Here is a 20480-nt window from a genome sequence, read left to right as displayed (position 1 = left end):
TAGTACCATCGAATAGTTTGCACGCAGCAACATGTCCCTTTACGTCCCCTGGCTATAAATAAAATGATAATGTTAATATAAAGGGAGAAAATATAGGCTAATTTAAAACAGACTGAAATAAATGAATACAGAGACAAATACTATTGAGCATTTTTTTTTCATATATTAAACACCTGTATTTATTAATTCATAGTGGTGAAGGGGTTAGAGTTACTTTGCAACCTAACCCGTAGCATCCACTCTGTTTACTGGATTAAAGCATCTGCTCTCATTCGTTTTCATGTTAACATCTGATCTGTGAGAGTGTTAGGTCTGCATTAGCAGCTAAGTATTCAGTACTATGAAGTAATGCAGTACTATAAAACCCCTCAGCAGCGCAGATAAACCCAATGACCCCCCTCCCCCCGCCCCGATCACCTCCACCAATGCACACATTTACAGATACACACATGCACGAACACACGCACGCATACACCGATTAGGATCCTCCTCTCAAAAGCCCCTCCCACACCAAGCCACATCCAATCAGATTACAGCTTTGGTTGATGTGCTGAAACCAACGAAATCTAAATGCCAACAGCTTTCTTCGTCTCTAAAGCCAAACATGTGTTTTAATGGTTAAGAGCGTTGAGCTGCCATCTGTTGGCTATACTCCCAACGAACAGCTATGCTCCTTCTCTGTCGACCGCTTGAAACAACACTGAGGCTGAAATACCTGCATCGGAGTTTGACCGTTACACAAAACACATTAACAGTCAGAGATTAAGATAATATAACATAGTATATTAAAATATATAATAACCTGTCCATATTTCAGTAATTAAGAATCAAGCCATGAGTGCAGACATTTCTTATCAAGATTTATATTTGACAGCAGCTGAATGATACAGCCAGGTGCACAAAAGGGTTCCATTGATGGTGTCCACGGTTTACCAGTATATTTAATAAATATCATAAACATATGGCCTGTTAAGCACTCTGAGACTGTACCTGTGATTTAAGGTTATACAAATAAAATTGAATTGAATATGCATGTTTGAGCCAGTAGCATCTAATTTCATATCTATGTAAAAGAATATAACACCAGGAGGTCATGGATTGGGCCAAAGACTTTATTTGAGGTGTTCATCCAACAACTACGTGAACAGAAGATAGAAAACCCCTCCAGAGCTGCTGTTGGAAGACGAAGCTATCGCAGGACAGAATGGAGTCTCCCTCTTGTACTTTACATTATTGGTTTCTGATATATATATTCATATATATAAATATATATATATACGAAGGAAGGGTGGGAGGGGTATAGGTGAATGACGTGAGGGGGGTGGTTGTTGTGGATTGGGAGTGGGGGGGGGGGTGGGGCAGGGGACATAGGTCAAGGGTTATAGTGGGTCAGAGTTCACTTCTGCTCGGGCATGAGGTCGTCGATGGCCTGGCCGGCCTCCAGGCGCTTCTCCATGTCCACCATCAGTCGGACGCCGTCCACCACCATCTGCACCAGCTCCACCTCCGAGAAGCCCAGCCGGTCGGCGTTGGAGATGTCGAAGACTCCGCCCACTGCGGCGGTGTCCACGCCACCTGAATGAGGAGGAGGGGGGGGGGGGGTTAGATACAGATGTAATGTGGGGGCCGTACAGGGTTAATGCTCATCTAGGGTCAACTCTAAGGTGTCATGGATAGAGTCATCTTCCCTTAGGGTTAGGGCTAAGGCACCTTTAACTTTAGGGAGAGGTGTCAGGGGTACGGTTAAGGTCCAAAGCTAGAGTCATCATACTTCTAGGTTCAGGGGTTAAGGGCAAATCTAGGGTTCAGGGTAAGTCCTTTAGCGTCATGGGGTTCAATGTATTTACCTGTTCCACGCTTCTGGAGCCTCAACCTCTTGAGGACCTCTCCGAAGGACTCGTGCTTGCTGAGGTTGGGGATCTTGACGTGGACGCCGGCGCGCAGCCCGGTGCCCAGGTTGGAGGGGCAGGTGAGGACGTATCCCAGGTGCTCGTTCCACATGAACTCGTGTCCTCGGTCCTTGAACAGGGATTCGATCTGCAATGACATCAGGAGGTGGTTTGGTTTTGAGAAAGTTTTGCTAAGAGAAGACATGGGGCGGGGTATCTGTGGGTAAAGAGGTTGTATCGTTCCTTTAACAGGAAGGCGTGAGGGTAATGATGCGATTGGATGTAGGAATCATAGCAATGGGGAGTTAAAAACAAGTCTCTGTCGTGGTCATTTGTTTTAGGCAGACGCTACAGAAATTAGTGGTGGACTCAAGTTGTATGTGTCTTTCTTAATCTTAACCTGAGGGGTTGAGGAGCAGGGGTTCGTACCTTTGTGAGGCCGGTGCAGAAGCGGTTGAAGACCTCCTTCATGTTGCCTCCCTTCTGCATGGAGATGACCCTGAGGTGGTCCTCCTCGTTGACCCAGACCAAGAAGGTCTTTCCCTCGTTGTGCCTGATGAAACAGAACCATGTCACTCTACTGAGCTCCAAGCCAATCCAGATCCCAGATTGCGGACTGACAGAGACCATATTTATTTAATGGTGCAATAAAAAATATTCAATGTTTTTTAAAAGACATGAATAAATGACCCAAAGGCCTAATGATTCATAGCCACGAGCAAATTAGTGAAATACTACTTATCATTTAGTGATCCATAACTCATTACTTATTGAACTAATACTCATCATTCAGTGAATTACTACTCATTAATTATTGTACTACTAAATATAATTTAGTGAACTTCTCGTAATTACCGTAGTGTGGAGCGAGACAAATAAGTTCACGGGAAAATTGCTATTAAAGGTGGAGACGGGTTGACCCATGTGGAAGCAGATTCACAAAACCTAGGAGTTGGAGTCGCCTACAAACGACACCAGTGGCCGAACTGTCGGCCTCGGATCTCTCGTTGGTACCCTGGAACTCACCAGATGCCACGACCGTCGGGCCAGTCACGGGCCATCCCGGAGGCCAGGAGCAGGGGGGAGACGGGCTTGTCGAACAGGAAGTGGTCGTCGATGAGCTGCTGCTGCTCCTCATCTGTCATGTTCTTCAGGGCATAGTACGTTCCCTTCAGGTCCCCGTCCAGAACGTCCAGACCTGCACACAGCAAACCGCTGTTAAACCTTCAATCACATCGCTGTTGGGCTCTTCCATAGGGAATCGATTATCACCCGTTGATGCAATGGACGTAAAACTTCACTTTTACTTTGCTTTAACTGTAATTGTTTTTTTAGCAGACGCTTTGATCGAAAGAAACTGAAAGTGAATACCGATACATGTGATTAAGGCACCGGTAGGTTAGAGGGAATCTTGCTTTATAGAATACCTACAGGTAGACTAAAGACATTGCTGAACAAACCCAGTACCTTTCGTCTGGGTTTGGATCAAACCCCCTTCACACCAGACTATCCCTCTTCTAATTTTAACACTGGCATATGCAGTGGACTGTAGAAACTGCTAGGCTGATATATCGATCATACATGTGGGTGGGACATGCCATTGTGTGATAGGGTCTATTTTTAAATGCCTTCTAAAGGCTGATCCACATCAAACATGGCGTTGAAATAGAGGGCCGTTTAATTAAAGCAATCATTTTGGCTGTGAAGTCTAGAAAGAATGGACTACCTGCAGTAACTCAACGCACGACAGGGGGCAGCAAAGAGCAGGACATTTATATCAAGCAGGCACAGCACGTGCACATTAATCCTTGGGTATTACGTAAAAGGATTTTCTCAGTGCCGTCTGTTACCTGCTAGGCTCCTATGGCCGTTAGTAGCCTATAAGCCATCCAGCTTCCTACCTCTTCATGTTCTTTTCGACCTCGACCGAACTGTTAAAACTTCAATGAGTATTTTTGGCAGGCCCCACCCGTTTTTGATTAAATCGTTTATTATTGAGGCTCATTGTTCTCATGTTGCGCTATTTGTTTGACAACTGGTCATTGCTACCGGGCTAAATGCATGAGCAACCTGAGACTCAATTCCAAGTCAATTCCAACACAACCCTTTCTTATTATTTTGTAACTCAAATTCCCAATCTGTACTAGTGTTGAGGGGATCTTTCGATGGATTGTAAAACTGACTTTAGTACGTGTTTGCGCCGGCAGGGGGCAACATCGGACCATTAATCATTGATGTGTGCGCATGAACGGAGAAGCGGAACTACGCACTTTGGATGGAGAGGTCCTCGATGGCGCGTCTCTCCCCGCGGCTGCAGTGGGGCGGCAGGCAGAACCCGCGAACACTCCTCCCCGTCCTCACCCTGGAGCTCAGCACGTAGTTGGGATCCAAGTCGTCTCCGCCCTGCCGTGCGGCACACGCACGAACATCATATTAAAAACGTGTGCGTGTGTATAGTGTGTGTTTCTGAGTCTATGCGCGTGCGATAGTGCGTGCGATTATGCGACTGCGTGCGTACCTGCAGGTTGTCCGGGTTGATGTCGGTCTTGTGTTTGTCAGAGGGCTTGTACCCTCCGTGGCGGTCTTCGATCACGGGGTCCAGCAGCTCCTTGAACACCTCGTAGGTCTCCTCGTCTCCCGCCACGCAGCCCACCGTCATGATGAAGGGGTGGCCTGTTTTAGAAACATATCGTTGGTTATAATAACCTGTATGTTATAACCTGTATGTAGTAACCTGCTCCAACGGTGCATGTTAAGACCAGTGACACTATAGCAGTCGTCCAATGTTATCAATGAGGTAGGCTAATTCTACATATTCTATGCAGAACTTGTTCATATTACCGGTAACTAATGTATTACGACGATGTCCGTGTCCTGCTTAAGGTCACGTGATCATCGACCCTGCAATGGAACTTTTACCAGTGCTCGTTCATTCCTCCACAAGATTACAAATTAAATATCGAACCAATCCGCTTCGGACGGCCGAGCATAAGCCGCCGTGCGCGGGCTCCCCGCTAGGGGGCGACCACAAGGTCACTGCTGGAGGCCCGCTGCGGTTTAAAGGGCTAGCGATGGACTTGGGTTTCCTCACGCGACCGAGAAAATACTGAGAAATCCGCAACGCAGTGACACGGACTTTGAGGGCCGCGGACCAAGGGGACTGGGAGGAGATAGGATGGAGGGTCACGTGATGTGGGGCGTTTATACCTGGGTTGTCGATGCCGGTCTGGATGACGTCATCCAGGGTGAAGCCGCTGGGCGTCTCTTTGTCCCGCAGGTTGGAGTACATCTCCGGGGTGAGGATCTTGGCCATGTGGTTGTTGTGCTTGGTGAGGTCGGGAAACTCCTGGTCCGAGGAGTAGTTCATCTTCAGCTTGTTGTGCGTGTTACCGAACGGCATGGTTGGTTCACCTGATGGGGGGACAAAAATAACACAACGACACAATCACATACAAATACACACGCACAGCTCCACACACACACACACACACACAGCCGCTTAATGAGTCGTCCCAGGCTGGCACGCAGCGCCCTATAAAGCCGTCTGGAGGGATAAGGCAGCGGAACAAAGACTTATTATACAACACGGTGACGCAACCAGCCAGATAACGGCTGCTCAATAAAAAGCCCATTTAGCCTCAAATTAACCCTCTCTGCGCCGTCTTGATGGGTTAACATCCATCGTCTGCACGGGGGCGGATGGAGGTTAACCAAAATCAGGCGTTAGAGCCTTCGGTCCGCCGGTCAGATGATTTAAATAGGTGTGAGGTGGACTGATGGAGGAATGTCGAGGTTGGGATGCGGGATGGAGGCCTACTGCGGGTGTAGGATCAACCTGGACAAGGTCGCTGGAATGCCGAGACGCAGCCCTGCACCGGAATCCAGACATTCCCCCCCCCCCCCCCAAAAAAAAAAAAAACAACAACAACCAGACAGCCGTCAATCACGCAATGACGGACTATGTTAAGCAATATCGCACTGTACCCCTCCATTTGTCAAGACTGCAAAATATGAACCGTTCATTTTGGTTCATTGTGCAGCGAAGGAGTCTCCGTGTGCGCGCCAGTGTGTACGCGCTCTGCAAAAAAATACGCTCGACGTCTAGAGCGTTTTAAAATAAAAGAAAAGCCTACCTGAAGACGCTTTTCTATGGGGAGAAAACAAGTCTTAGCAGCTTGGAGTGGAGCGAGAGTAAGCAGATCGACGTGAATACTGGTGTCCAGAATTAAGAAGCTTTGTTCGCTTATATACGGAGCCGCAGCTCGCAGCTGATTGGCTCCTATTTCGAGTCCATTCATTCTATTGGAGACAGAAAACGCAGCAGTCTCTCTACAACCCCCTCTCCCCATCTCTGGCTCACGGACAGATAGAGGTGATGAGGGGGGGGGGAGGGGGGGGGGGGGGGGGGGGGGGGGGGTTGGGGGGTGAGGAGAGGGGGGATGGGGGAGCTAGTCTCATCCTTAGTGACTTGACAAGTTTTCACCTGAAATTGTGGGGAGACAGAAAAACCTCCGATTCTAGCGGGGGATAAACGTGTTGGCGTGTCTCGCCTGGACTTCACTTCAGGACAGTGCGAGTGTGTTGTTTATGCCGGGACTCGTGTTTGTTTGTGTGTGTGTATTTGCGTGTGTTTCACACAGACCGCCTACTGAGATGATGCAGACAAGTGGTGTGTCTGTTGGACAGCTTTGCTCTGCAGGGCTCTCGGCCAATAGGATAATCTGAAGGGAGGAAGTGGAGGTTATAAGGCAAGGGGAAGTGCTGCAGTACATGTTGTGACATCATCGCTTTAATCCAAATCTCAACCCTGGGACACTTCGTGCGGGACCTCTGGCAAAGGAGACAGACTGCGGTACTCATGTTGCACGGTACGTAGCACCACAGTGCTAACATAGGAGCACAGTGCTAGTATTCCAAGGCTACTAGCACAGGGATACCTCATACAGGACCTCCTGCAGAGAAGCATCAATTGTAGTACCACAGTATAATCGTAGTACTATAACATAGTGAAATACTAGTACCACAGTTCTAACATATAGCACTATAAACTACCATGGTACTCCAGTTGTCCAGTACTGCTACAGTACACTCTGTGACCCGCCAGAGCAGCACCTCCAGACACGCCTCCCTGCTCCATCCTGCGACTATGAATAATTAATCCTGTGTGTGCGCATGTGTGTGTGTGTGTGTGTGTGTGTGTGTGTGTGTATAAGTGTGTCTGTGTGTGTGTGTGTCTGTGTGTGTGTGTGTGTGTGTGTGTGTGTGTTGGGTGGGTGTGGGTGTGTCTGTTTCTTTGTGTTTCTCAGAAACAAGTCTTAATAATTATCAGTGTAATAATGATGGGCTTACCATGTAATAGCCGTTCACGCTGGAATGTGAAATTCCAATTCATGAGAAATTGAACCAATGTGTATTGACTACATCACCACTTTTCTTTATCAGTATGATATGAACGCTGGGCATTGCCCTCTGTGGGTGCCAGAGGAGTACCATCATATCGCTGATCGTCCTGCACCCTCCTGGCCTCGCTGTCGCACTCCAACTGGACTATTTTAAACATGGGGCCTTGGAGCTGGACCTTGGACCATTTCCCTGACAGGAACTCCTTTCCTATTGGCCGAAGGGCTGAGGATCCTGTGAGTGTGGAACCACTGGGACGAGGGCCAACTAGAGATGCTGTGCAGGTGATCATGTGACACCCAGTGATGACTTAACTCGATGTAAAAAAAACTGCATAGCAGCAGAACATCTCAATCGATCTGCAACGGCTAAATGGTTGATTTCTTGCTCCAGATTTGGAATGCACTAACAAGAAAAAAGTAAAAATAAATCAGGGTGTGCCATTTTACCGTTAATGTTGGCCAACTGCTGAGAACTGTTTGTTTACACTGTCTGTCCAGTGTGCTGATGGAATCAATGGGATGACGTGACAGAACGCCCTCTATAGAGGACGGTTCCCCTCTATAGAGGACGGTTCCCCTCTATAGAGGACGGTTCCTGACTGCCGCAGCCAGGGGTAACTGGCCCCAGAACCTGTTTAGAACTCAGGGCTCAGAACAGCAGCACAACACACCGGGCCTGCCAAACCACCGCCATTCAGAACCTCTCCTTCCTGCCCTGGTCACACACACACAGACACACTAACAGACACACACACAGACACACAGACACAGACACACTAAGCCCCTCCCCAAGTCTCATTCACCCAAAGCCTCATTTGCATATGAAGCCCATTTATTAATGAAACACAAGACGCTGTTGTTGACCGGAGAAACTCTCACGGTCTCTTTTTCTCTCTCTCTCTCTCTCTCTCTCTCTCTCTCGCTCTCTCTCTCTCTCTCTCTCTCTGTCTCTTCCTCAGAGAGATGACCACTGTAATAGACAAATTAATACAACTGTTTGATTCCCTCATATTTTATTAATGTTACTGGTGTTAGTAATATTTATGTATATCGATCGACCTTCACATTGTTTTATGCCAATCAATGTTTGCTTTGGCAATAGAAAGAGTTGTAGTCATGCCAATAATTCAGCCAAATGAAGAGCATCCACTCTGCTACAGTAAGCTGATTGTTTGATGGCCAAACACCGTCATGTATTTAGCCCTGTGTTAGTTTGGTCCAGACTAATTGTGCAGATCTCTGTCTTCTGGGCCTGATGCTGTGATGAGACTAAACCCGGGAATGTCTTCTTGGTTGACATGCTCTTTTGGCTCTGCAGGCTGTCACATTGATATGTGAATTGGTCGCTGTTTTTTAGGTGGTTGCATAAAAACAAGAATCATATTTTTTTGATTTAATGATCAGTGGGTTTCTAATTTCACCCTGCAGGCATTGTCTGTGGCTCTCCTCAGGACTCGTAAGAGGATCTGCCAGAACGCTGCATGAAGGGATTCACTTGGATGCTTGTCCGATGGCCTGCAAGCGTTCTCTGTAAGTTCATTCACAGCAACATTTATATTTGCAGTGGAAGTAATCTACCTTTTGGCAAACTAGTTGTAATGGGTGGGGTTGGATGTGTCTATGTGTGTAGTAGCCTATTTGTGTTTAACTAATGTTTGCTTGATTCCCTGAGAATATTTTAGTCTTTTTAATGTTTCCTGCCATGGTCCAGGTCTTTCTAGATCTGCTTTCATAGGTCTGGTAGTACTGCTCCAGTAGGTCTAGTACTGCTTTAGAAGGTCTAGTAGTACTGCTCCTGTAGGTCTAGTAGTCAGCTAGTAGGTCTGGTTGTACTGCTCTAGTAGGTCTGGCGATAAGTCCCTAGTAGGTACGGGTCTTTATGTTGACCCGGTAGGATGGGGGACGGCAGAATCAGGTCATCTGCATAGAGTAGGTGTTTAATCTCTCGTGTACAGGGTAGGCCAGCAGCTGTTGGCTCTTCTTAGTGCGGTTGCCAGTTCATAAATATACATTCGAACAACCTTCCTCCCCTCCTCTCCTCTCCTTTCCTCTCATCTCTTCCTCTTTTCCTTTCCTCTTCTGCAGGATGGATTTGTCATTGCCGTGCTCTCTTGGTTTCCGTGGTAACCACAGCCCGCTGTGACTGCTGAGTGCTGCAGCCAGTTTGGACCGGTCGGTGGCTGTGGGGGGAAGGGGGAGGGGAGGGCGAGCGAGTGAGAGTCACCGTATAGTGGCTCTGAGAGGTGCTCAGGGCTCGCAAGCATTTTATTGTCTGATGTTATATAATATTACATAACCCGACGCCCGGAGCCAAGAAGACACTCATATAGGGGGAAGTGCCTCGGAGAATGGCACTGGGCCCCCGGGGGTGGGGCATGTCTTTAACGGAAGAATATTGTGGTGTCTGTGTTAGTGTGTGTATGTATCTTACAGTAGAAGACTGTATGTGTGTGTTGTGTGCATGTCTGTGTTTCCATAGAAGACTGTGGTGTCTGATCACAGACCTGATCCTAAAACCTATCCCGAAACCTAATCATAGATGCCCCAGCATGCACACAAAAACAAAGTTGCACTCATGTACGTGCACACGAGCACACACACACACACACACACACACACACACACACACACACACACACACACCGACACACACCGACACACACACACACACACGACACACACACACACACACACACACACACACACACACACACACACACACACACACACACACACATGCACCAGCCACATCGAGCGTCAAGCATTTATACCACCTCTGATTTATTCATCAAGCCCCTCCCCTCACACATTACCCCCCCCCCCCCGTCTCGCCCCTGCGCCAGCCTCCTCCTGCTCCCATTGGCCTAGAGATATCAACAGGGCTCAGCAGGTCTGCAGCCTCACTGAGCGCGCTCACATGGAGCCACACGCATCGCTAACCCTAGCTGCTAACCTAGCCGCTAGTAAGCAGTCAGGCGGACACTCAGTCATGCTGGGGGGGGGGGGGGGGGAGTGAGGCTAAACATGGAATGCTAAAAGCCAACCCTTGTTGTTTAACAAATACTACTGTGTGCTACAAAATTTAAAAAAATGCTTAAATTGCCACAGGGTAGGGAAATCTCAAAGACATCTCGAGGATCCCTTCATTATTTCCCCTACATGTGTAATCTCAGAAAGAGTTAAAGTAACTGAAGTACTGTTAATAGTTGAGTAATATTTGTTATGCCGGTAGTGTTAGTAGCTAGCAACTGCAGTAAGCTTTAGGGTATCAATGGGCCTTGGTCACCTAGCGTCTATCTTAGATTTTTGCATTTGATTCACCCAACAAGCTAGCATTTAGAGCCAAGATGGCCGCTAGGTGAATATAAAATCCCATGCTAACAATGCTAGCTAGCATAGAGATTAGTGGCACTGAGCCAGGGGACACTGATCGTCGATACCCTCTGCTGTCTGGGAGCGTCCGGGAAGGGCTCAACCAAACAGGAAGAGTGGGATTGGCCAGGTAGAAGGTGCAGAGCTTAAACAGTCGGGAATGGTGGACCTTAACACAGGAAGGGCTGAGCTTAAAGAGTCACGCACAGTGTTGTTGAGGTTGTTGTAAACGGGCGTGGCTAGCAGCAATAGGAAATAGGAGGGGCGTAATGCAATAGGTAGATTTGAAATAAATGCAACCTGAAACAACAAAAGTCTGAAAGAAATATTAATCATGTTATTTAACCGAGGAATAGTGGATAGGGGAATGTAAGGAGGAGAGGTCGGAAGGCAGAGAGGATACATAAGAGAGAGAGGGAGACAAGATGAAAGGAGAGGAGAGAGGCAGAGTAGGAGAGGTGAAGAAAGGAGGATAGAGGAGGTGAGGAGAGAGACTGTGTCAGCAAGAACTGTAAGAAGCTGACTTTTTGTGTGGGTGTGTGTGTGTGTGTCTATGTAAGTGATGAGCATGTGCGTGTGCATGTGTGTTTTTGTGCTCATGTGAGTATGTGTGTGTGTGATTGTTCTGAATGTCCTCAGCATCATTAGCATATTTGGAACAGAGCCATTCCCTGGTCTCCATGACGACAAGGTCATCACTTCTGCGGTGAAATGCATGTTGTAATGACCTTTAACCTACGGTCCTACCTAAGCACAGGATGCAGTGAACCTGTTTTCTCCAAGAGCCATTGTGACCTTGCAGCCAATCAAATGAAGGAGGCAGACCCAGTCACGGAGGTTACAGGGGTACCAAGATTACCCAAGGTACCATTCAGCATACTTATTTATTGTGTGTCTTTTGTTTGTGTGTGCCTGTGTGTGTGTTGGCTTGCGCGTGTGTGTGTGTGTGTGTGTGTGTGTGTGTGTGTGTCTGTGTGTGTGTGTGTGTGGTTGGCTGTGTCATGCACCTAATTACGTAACTGTTCACAGAAGAGAGAGAGAGAGAGGGGGGGGAGAAAGAGAGAAAGGGAGACAGAGAGAGAGATAGAGGGAGAAGGATTAACTATCATATCCTGACCATTTCCACTAGCAATTATTTTTTACTATACATTATATCTATATATAATATACATTCTATATTCAACAACTTATACATTTATTAATTTAAATTAATATTTTTTTCCTCTATATAGTGAACAATTTTCCACTTATTTATTTATTTACTTACTTATTTGAAATGCCGAAAACGCTCCTCTAAATTTGAATTGGAAATAAGAGAGAGAGGTGAGAGATATAGCGGAGGGTGGGAGGGGGTGGGGGGAGTGACAGGGAGAAGAGAGAGTGTGACATGCACACATGCACAAAAAACTGTTTAGCTGATGTGTTTACCAAGCATTCCACTGGTGCCGCCTATTGAGTTGCTATGGTGACAGAGGCATGAAGATGATTTGACCTGACAGTACATCTCCAGCTGGTCACCCCCTGGTGGTGGTGAGGAAGACGATGATGGTGGTGATGAATATGATCATGTTGAAGGTGGCGGTGCTGGCGATGATGCTGACGATGATGATAAAATTGATGAAGGTGATGATGATTATAATAACACTAGTGTGTGCTATTGCAAACAGGATGCTCTATGCTGTCCCCATCGTTTATGTTACATTGTTATATATATGCCCTCATATGCCAATAAATAGAGTTGGATTACATTGAGAGCCGGAGAAAAACAGAAACATAGACAGATGGAGAAAAAGAGCGAGAGACTGCCAGAAACAGATGGAGAGAGAGAGAGAGAGAGAGAGAGAGAGAGAGAGAGAGAGAGAGAAATAGAGGTTAGTGTCTCCTTGCTGTATAAATGGAGGCCTTCTGTCCTTGAACAGGATTTTTCTGCTCAGCCACGCCAATGCTGTGTGTGTGAGTGTGTGTGTGAGTGTGTGTGTGTGTGTGTGTGTGTGTGTGTGTGTGTGTGTGTGTGTGTGTGTGTGTGTGTGTGTGTGTGTGTGTCTGTGTGTGTGTATAATTGTATAGATCATATATTAATAACTGACGGGAAGGGTTCCAATTGGCTGTTTCCTATCCATCCCTGGTTGGCTGCAGTCTGTATAGGAGGCGGGGTATATGTTTGTTACGTAACTGTTTTATGTTTTAAAACAGCTCCGTAACGCTATGCTTTGTGGTTAACGCTAGGCTTTCAATTGAAAAAAGGGGGTGGGGGAGTGAGGGATGAGGGGTAAACTAGGACATAGAAAACCACGTGATGGTAACTATGACAACAGCCTTAGGCAGAGAGAAGAGGAGAAGTGGTGTGTGAGGTGTGTGTTAATGCCCCCCTCTCTCTCATCCCCAGACGCTGCCGCTTCAAGCTCTCCAGTACCTCTCGCTGCCACTAGAGGGAGACAAAGGCTTCCAGTCGAAATAGAACCTGAGACAATGGAGACGTTTGGAGGCTTTATGTTTTCTTTAGGACCAAACCTGAGTCTACGTCAGTGCTGCAGTCGGAGCTATTCATCATCTCTTCTGTGTTTATGTTGCCATGTTAAAACATCACATTAGGACCAATTACAGACAAGTAGACCCAGTACAAACCACCACAGAGCCAGTATAAACCAGTACAGACCCAGTACAAACCACTACAGAGCCAGTACAAATTGTTACAGACCCAGTATGAACCATTATAGACCCCCTAAACAGCCAGTCCAAGCAGTTTTACAAGCAGAGTGTTTTTATTAAGGAAGCCCTTGGCATCTTGTTGTGGGCAGAGGCACAAGACAGACCAGACAGAAGGCGAACAGAGAAGAGGAGGCGGCTGGCGCCCTGATCTCTGAAAATAGAAACCAGAGAATATGTTCTTAATCTCCACCTACAAATATAAACGGCAGAAGATCCCAGCTCAGTTCAGTGTGGATCTTAACGAAAGAGACATGACACAAAACACTAACAAGGTTGTTTTCCGAGGCCCTCCTGTCGAACCATACGATCACCGTACAACCTGATGACAACGGTCATGTGGTCACGGTGTCTGAGGCCACGCCCCCTTGGGTCTGATGCTATCAACAGCACCTGGACACCCCCTGCTCTTCCTGTGGTCTAGCCGTCGGCCATACTGTAGTTCTTCACTTAGCCAGGCCAAGGAGCACCGCACTGGGCTTTGATGCTCAAGGGCACTTGAGTTCAAGTCGGTTTCAACCAGAGACCTCATGATGTGAGGTAATGGTGTACATAAAGGTGTGTTTGAGACAGGAAGTCACATAGTGGGGACCTCCTGACTCACGGGCACCGTTTGCATTGTTGTAATGCTGCTGTTCGTTATGAGTGTGTGCACATGTGTGATCAGAGAGGGAGGTGCTGAGTCTGGTCCTTCCTCCTCACAGTGACCTCCGACGTCATGGGCTCCTCCTGGTTCTCCTGCGACCTGGGGACGTTGATGTTGGGGTCCTCGTCGTCGTCCACGTTGTAGCACTTGCCCAGGTTCTTGATGATGTTGAGGTTCCAGCGGGCTGTCTCAGCCAGGCTGTTCTCCAGGATCCAGCCGTCTGACTCTGAGTCCAGATCCCCAAGGAGGAGCAGGTTCTCCATCGCCGTCTGGAGGTACCGCACGCCCGTCAGGACCAGCAGCTGTACGGAACAGAACCCACTGTTGCACGAGGGATAGGGCCTCTATGCACTTTCCCGGCAAGGGATACATGGTGACACAATCCTCAGATACAACCCCCAGATATAGTCCTCAATGTCAGCAGTCTACCCTGAGGCATCCTTGTGCAAGATGCATCCTAACCCCTACCTGCTCCTCAATAGAGATAGGTCATAAATGAACAGGTAGGGTTAGGGCATCTTGCTCAAAGCATGCCTGAGCATGGACAGTGGCCATCGGGGTTCAAACACAGAACCATCTTTCCCCTATATAAATATAGCAATACATTAATACTAATACAGATACACATTACTTCATTGATCCCGGAGGGAATTGCATAAAAAGACGGATGGACAGGTGTATAGCTATAGAGAGACCAAGAGACAGTCGGGTACCTCAAACAGCCATATGAGGAGGACTATGAGGCCGGTGGACTGCAGGATGCCAGCGTAGTGCTCCAGCAGCACCTGTCTGCAGCCCCGCGTCCACAGGTTGAGGCGGTCCGTCTGGTGGCGGTAGCTGAAGTGGGCCGAGTTGTTGGTGAGCTGGTGCTGGATGCAGGGCCGCGGCGAAAAGGTGTTACAGCAGCTGAAAGGAACGCCGTCCATCAGGTACTTGCCCTCCACGTTGCTCCTCAAGCGACTGCAATGAACCCAAAACACAGCAACCACTGTGTATGTTATGTACTATTTGGTCATTAAGCAGACCCTTTAAAATCGAGTCGTGACCCTCTAACCCCACTGATACCCAGTTTAACCAAGTTATGTCGAATAAAACCTAATAGATTCTAGACTGACTAAAACCGTAATAGAACCCAGTAGAGTCTCGACCACTAGCAACCCAGTGGAACCAAAACACTTTGAAACACCACTGATCCCACTGGTACTAATAGAACCCAGTAAAGTCCAGTAGAACCTGGTAGACTCCAGACTACTGCTACCAAGTGGCACCAAGTACAGTCCATATCCGACCCGACACTTACTCCAGGACGCGGGGGCTGGTCATGTCCAGGTATCGATTACTGACCCACTGGACAGCGAACCAGTCTTTGTACCCGGCGTTCCCGCAGCACTCGAACTGGATCTGGAGCAGGTCCAGCGTGCGCTTCAGGTAGCACCGTCCAGGTGTGTCCGTGTCCTTGTAGTATCGCATTGCACTGCGCAGGCCCAGCTGCAGTGAGTCCTCCAGCTGGCTGCACATGCTGTAGCACAGGAGCGCCCCCACCAGCACGCAGAAGGTGAAGCAGAAGGTGCAGACGATGTAGGGCAGCATCACCAGCTTCCAGCGGGTGAACTTGGCCCCGTCCACGCAGTCGTAGCAGATCTTCCCGCCCAGGAAGTTAATGCAGCAGGCGACCAGGCCCGTGGCGATGAGCATGTGAGGCACGTACAGGATGTCCTGGTCTGACATCACTTCCCTTTGCTTCTGGATCTCCACCTTGATGAACAGGCCCAGGCTGAAGATGATGACGCCCGTCACCACGGAGATCCAGTTCAGCATCCATAGCACCTTGGCCAGCTTGTCCCTCTCTTCCCTCGTGAAGGTCACCTTGCCGACGGCCATGATGTTGTGTGGTTGCTATGGTGTTATGGTGTTGCTATGTTGTTCTGGGGTCAATCGGGTGTTGTTCTGTGGTTACTATGGTGTTATGGTGGTTTGCCTGATGTTTTATAGTTGCTATGTGGTTTTGCTGTAGCTATGGTGTTGTATGGTTACAATTTAGTTTATCGGTTGCTATGTTTCAGTGCAGTTGCTATGTCACAGTTTGGTTTCTTTGTAATAGTGTTGTTTTGTGGTTGTTTTGGGGTTGCTATGTTTTTTATCAGTTCCTGTTTTGTGGTTGATATGTTGATGTATGGTTGCTAAAGGATGGTGTGGTTGCTAGGTTACAGTGCAGCACCAATGTTACAGTGTGGTAGATGTGTAACGGTCTGGTTGCTATGTTACAGTTCGGTTGATGTGTTATGGTGTGGTTGCTATGTTACAGTGTGTTCGCTATGTTACAGTCTGGTTGCTAAGTTACAGACTGGTCGCTATTTCAATGTGTGGTTGCTATGTTACAGTCTGGTTGCTAAGTTACAGTCTGGTCGCTATTTCACTGTGAGATTGCTATGTTAGAGTCTGGTTGCTATGTTGCGGTGTGGTTGCTATGTTACAATGCGGTTGCTATGTTACAGTGTGTTTGCTATGCTGCGGTGTTGGAGTCCTCTCATTCGGGGCTGCTCCTCATGCTCCTCCAGGAGTTCATCCTGGGGCCAGAGGGAGCTATAGCGAGCTACAGTGGCGGCTAAAGATGTAGGGCCTCTTGCTTTCTCCTTAAGGAGCTTATACACCGAGGGTTATTCCTGGCTCCTCTCCTGCCTCCTTTCCTCCAGCAGAGAGGCTAACCTGTAGGCATCGGCAAACAACACACAACCAACAAAATCACTTCTTGGAAAACCAACAGACTCACTCATGAGCAAACATGATGAAGACGTGCTTGACCTTGTACTCATACGTGGAATGATTATTGTAGGTCGGACGTTGCATGGCAACATAAACACAATTGAAAATAGGAACTATTTGCAAGATATAGTATCCACTAGTAAGGGTGTTGGACTCCCAGCCCAAAAGGACCGGGTTTGAACCCCACGTCCGCAATCTGCCTGAAACTTCCTTGAATGAGATGCCCCTAACCTTAACTAATGTCTCAATAGTAGTCGTTTCTGTACCGATCAAAGAATCATTCTCTGCATGACCGGGTTAGGGATGAGGTTGTGTTGGGTTGGGGTATATCATAACCCTATAGGATGGGGGTAAGGGGAGTCATGAGGTCAGGGTTGAGCCTCAGGGTAAAGGGTTAGGTTAGGGTTAGCAGGATAAACTGCTCTATTCGACCTGTGCGGTGTGGTTCAGGTCAGGGTGGGGTCATGGGGAGCGGGTTGGGGTGTAGGGCAGGGGAATTGGGGCTAGGGGCTTTGGTAAAAGGCTATACCTGCGTGGCGCGTCTCCTCATGCTGCCATCTCCTCCTGGTGGTCCGTACTCCTCCGACGAGCGTGTCGTGTTAAAACTTAAGAGAGACATTTAGCTGCAGCTCTCCACCCCGGCTGTAATCTGTTTAGCTTAATGATAAACCCCAAACCACTAATCTGGAGTCTTCTGCTGCCACTGGCTGCCCAACTAGAACCTCTTACTTTCTCTCTTGAATTAAATTGTATTTTATCTTATTTTATTCAATTCTAAGGGCTGTATTGTCATGGGGTAATGTACATTTACATTGCCCAAGCACAGCAAAATGTAAAATAAGATACAGAAATAAAACACATACAATTTCTCTCTCTCTCAGTTGATACTATTCTTTTGTAGGCTTACTCACTTTAATTAACTCGTATTGAAGTTTGTCTTCACCTTTCGTCCTACGTTTTTATTTTTTGTTTCCATAAATTGAAGATAAGACTTCCAACTCATCATCAGCAGTGCATTTTGAGACTGAGGCACATGGAAGTGGCCTGTGTTTGGGTCATTAAATCAACAATTCCCAGGGGCCCTATAACACCTTCCTGGCCCTGCTGTTCCTGCACATCGGTGCTACCTCCTCATCCCACCGGTGGTACCTCCTCATCCCACTGGAGGAACCACGAACCACGCAGACCTCTGCCTTGCCTTCTTGTGGAAGCCCTCAGTGCGCAGCCGCAGTGCGACCCGCGCGTCTTTTAGTCAAGGTTTGGAGGGAGCCATGGCCCTGGATAATTTCCTTTTTGGCCAATGCATCCTGTATTTCCTTGCGTTTCTGTTCGGCTTCATCTCGGTTGTGCCGCTGTCGGAAAACAGCGACGACTTCCAGGGGAGATGTCTTCTTTTCACGGAGGGGAGGTGGCGCAAGGAGAACGCGACCGGTAGAGGAGGAGGAAAGGAGAGCTTTGTGGTGGAGGAGTGGGCTCCCGAGTCCTCCTGCCGCTTCGTCACTTTCGTGGGCATCGCATCCCTCATCGTGTCCGCGGTGCAGGCTTGGCGGACCTTCTACTATCTCTGCAAGGGACACGACGAGTGAGAGATATTCTGTCATGGATAACTTCACCGGCAGACATGCCTGTCTGTCAGTCAAGATGTACATCATCAGTTCAGTGACGAATTTATGACGTCTCGTGTGAGAAAAAATAAAAATAAAGATAAAAATAGAAGCATCAATATGAATTACATGAAGAAAGAGAGACATGTAGATAGACCGTTTTTTTGTATGTGGGTTATGGAAGGTTTATTTCAGTATTTAAGAAATTGTAACTTGTAGAATAAAAGAGACCAGGCAATAATAGATGGGATTTGTAGTTACTTTGGTGATACTTAACCGTTATTTCACTTTTCAATTCATGCTTGATTCAACAGTTGCCTGTAGTTCTTGCTGTATCCTAACAGTTTCCTGTAGTCCTTGCTGTATTAACAGTTGCCTGTAGTTCTTGCTGTATTAACAGTTGCCTGTAGTTCTTGCTGTATTAACAGTTGCCTGTAGTTCTTGCTGTATTCTAACGGTTTCCTGTGGTCCTTGCTGTATTAACAGTTGCCTGTAGTTCTTGCTGTATTCACACAGTATTCTGAAGTTCTCCCCTGTGTCCTGTCTCCTGTAGGAACCGTGTGCGTGTGCTGCTCAGCCTGCTGGTCAGCTCCGCCCTGCTCTGCCTGCTGTTTGTGGCCGGGACCCTCAGCACGCTGGGCTTCAGCAGCTGGTGCACGGCGCTGCGGGCCCACCGGCCCCACAGGTAACGGCCCCCCGCCCAGCCCCTCAGGAGCACCTCCTTAGGCATGGCCGTCAGTATTATCAGTGGAGAGCCTGCTGTGTACACCGGTACACCCCCCCCAATGTATGGTGGGTATCTCAGCCTACCAGCCTGCCCAGTAGACTGTACCGACTGGTGCGCTGGAAGGTTGGCTGGCTGGCTGTCACTACCGTCGATTACCTAACAGAATTGGCTATAAATGGCTAATGAACTGGTGGTCAAACGTTGGATATGTAAGGTTTTTATCTGTTTTCTGTTACTTACTTTCCTATATTGTTGTGTTTATGTGTGTGTGTGTGTGTGTGTGTGTGTTTGTGTGTGTGTGTGTGCGTGCATATTTCTGTTTCTGTGTGTGTGTGTGTGTGTGTGTGTGCGTGCGTGTTTGTTTGTGTCCCTGTGCGTGTGCATGTGTGTGTGCAGTTGTGAAGAGCTCCAGCAGACCGACCTAGAGCTGGGTCTGGATAACTCCTCTTTCTACGACCAGTTTGCCATCGCTCAGGTAAACATCAGCAACCATCCTTCATTTGAATTATGTCTCTATTGAATGGTAGACTTGTGTTTGGCTCCTGGTTAACTTGTAAAGCTCCACAAGCACACTAGGGCTGTATCGGGAATGGGTCTTCACCTTCATTTCCTCATATTGAGGGTTTTTGAGAATGTAATTATGGTTTAGAAACAGCTATTTACAGCTGGCATCACAAACGGCATTAGCCTGGTCCTACCAGACTCTCGTACTTCATTTCATTTGTACAGAGAGTCTGGACCTACTTAATTGACTAATGTTAACTCACTTGAAGGCGGGTGTCTGTTGAAGTTTAAAACTATTGGATCTGCCCAGTGCCACTCTGGATCTGCCACAACCAATCGCTATTGTTTGGCCGGGAATCACGTGGCGCGCAGGCTGTAAACAAACCAATCACTGTGCGTCAACGTGGGCTTTTGGGCTGGCTGATCTGTGAGACTAGGGGGTCCCTGACGTGTGCACCCCCTCCCAGGTGGGTCTGTGGTGCTCCTGGTTGTCCTGGCTGGTCCTGGTTCTCCTGGAGCTCCTCAGGGTCTCCTGGGGCCCCCACCGGGGGGAGAAGCTGGGGCTCCTCCTGGTGCAGGAGAAGGAGCCGCTCCTCAGCCTCTGAGGGCCCGAGGAAGAGGGCCTCCAACACACACATACACACATATATACATACATACTTTAATATACACACATGCATACACACACACACACACACACACGCACACATTAATACCTACAAACACAAACAATAATAAACACACAGACATGCTTCCAAAAATACACACACACACTCAAATACACGTGTGTATCCACACATACCTACACCTAGATACATAAATAGACACCCACTCACACATACACATGCAAACATACATACATACATA

The 20480-nt window shown here is 47.9% G+C and overlaps 3 protein-coding genes across 3 annotated transcripts; 1 reads left to right on the top strand and 2 right to left on the bottom strand.

Moving 5' to 3' along the window:
• Nucleotides 1-1396: 1396 nt before the first annotated feature.
• LOC307087724 (creatine kinase B-type) lies at nucleotides 1397-5289 on the bottom strand (the record flags this gene model as incomplete). Its single annotated transcript, XM_079753358.1, has 7 exons — nucleotides 1397-1575; nucleotides 1848-2037; nucleotides 2319-2442; nucleotides 2916-3087; nucleotides 4160-4292; nucleotides 4408-4562; nucleotides 5097-5289. The coding sequence occupies 7 exons, from the start codon at nucleotides 5287-5289 to the stop codon at nucleotides 1397-1399; spliced, it is 1146 nt and encodes a 381-aa protein (XP_079609484.1).
• An 8743-nt stretch (nucleotides 5290-14032) lies between these two features.
• On the bottom strand, nucleotides 14033-15896 carry LOC307088025 (photoreceptor outer segment membrane glycoprotein 2-like; the record flags this gene model as incomplete). The annotated part of the gene is made up of 3 exons (XM_079753773.1): nucleotides 14033-14317; nucleotides 14729-14975; nucleotides 15316-15896. The coding sequence occupies 3 exons, from the start codon at nucleotides 15894-15896 to the stop codon at nucleotides 14033-14035; spliced, it is 1113 nt and encodes a 370-aa protein (XP_079609899.1).
• Nucleotides 15897-18049: 2153 nt separating this feature from the next.
• LOC307088234 (transmembrane protein 179-like) lies at nucleotides 18050-20218 on the top strand (the record flags this gene model as incomplete). The annotated part of the gene is made up of 4 exons (XM_079754062.1): nucleotides 18050-18360; nucleotides 18936-19067; nucleotides 19506-19584; nucleotides 20081-20218. 4 exons carry the CDS (start codon nucleotides 18050-18052, stop codon nucleotides 20216-20218), a joined length of 660 nt encoding a protein of 219 aa, XP_079610188.1.
• Nucleotides 20219-20480: the final 262 nt, after the last annotated feature.

The sequence above is a fragment of the Pollachius pollachius genome (assembly GCF_949987615.1).
Source record: "Pollachius pollachius genome assembly, chromosome: 16".
NCBI lineage: Eukaryota > Metazoa > Chordata > Actinopteri > Gadiformes > Gadidae > Pollachius > Pollachius pollachius.
The sequence above is the reverse complement of the archived record's forward strand: the minus strand, read 5'-3'. Positions and strand labels throughout refer to the sequence as shown.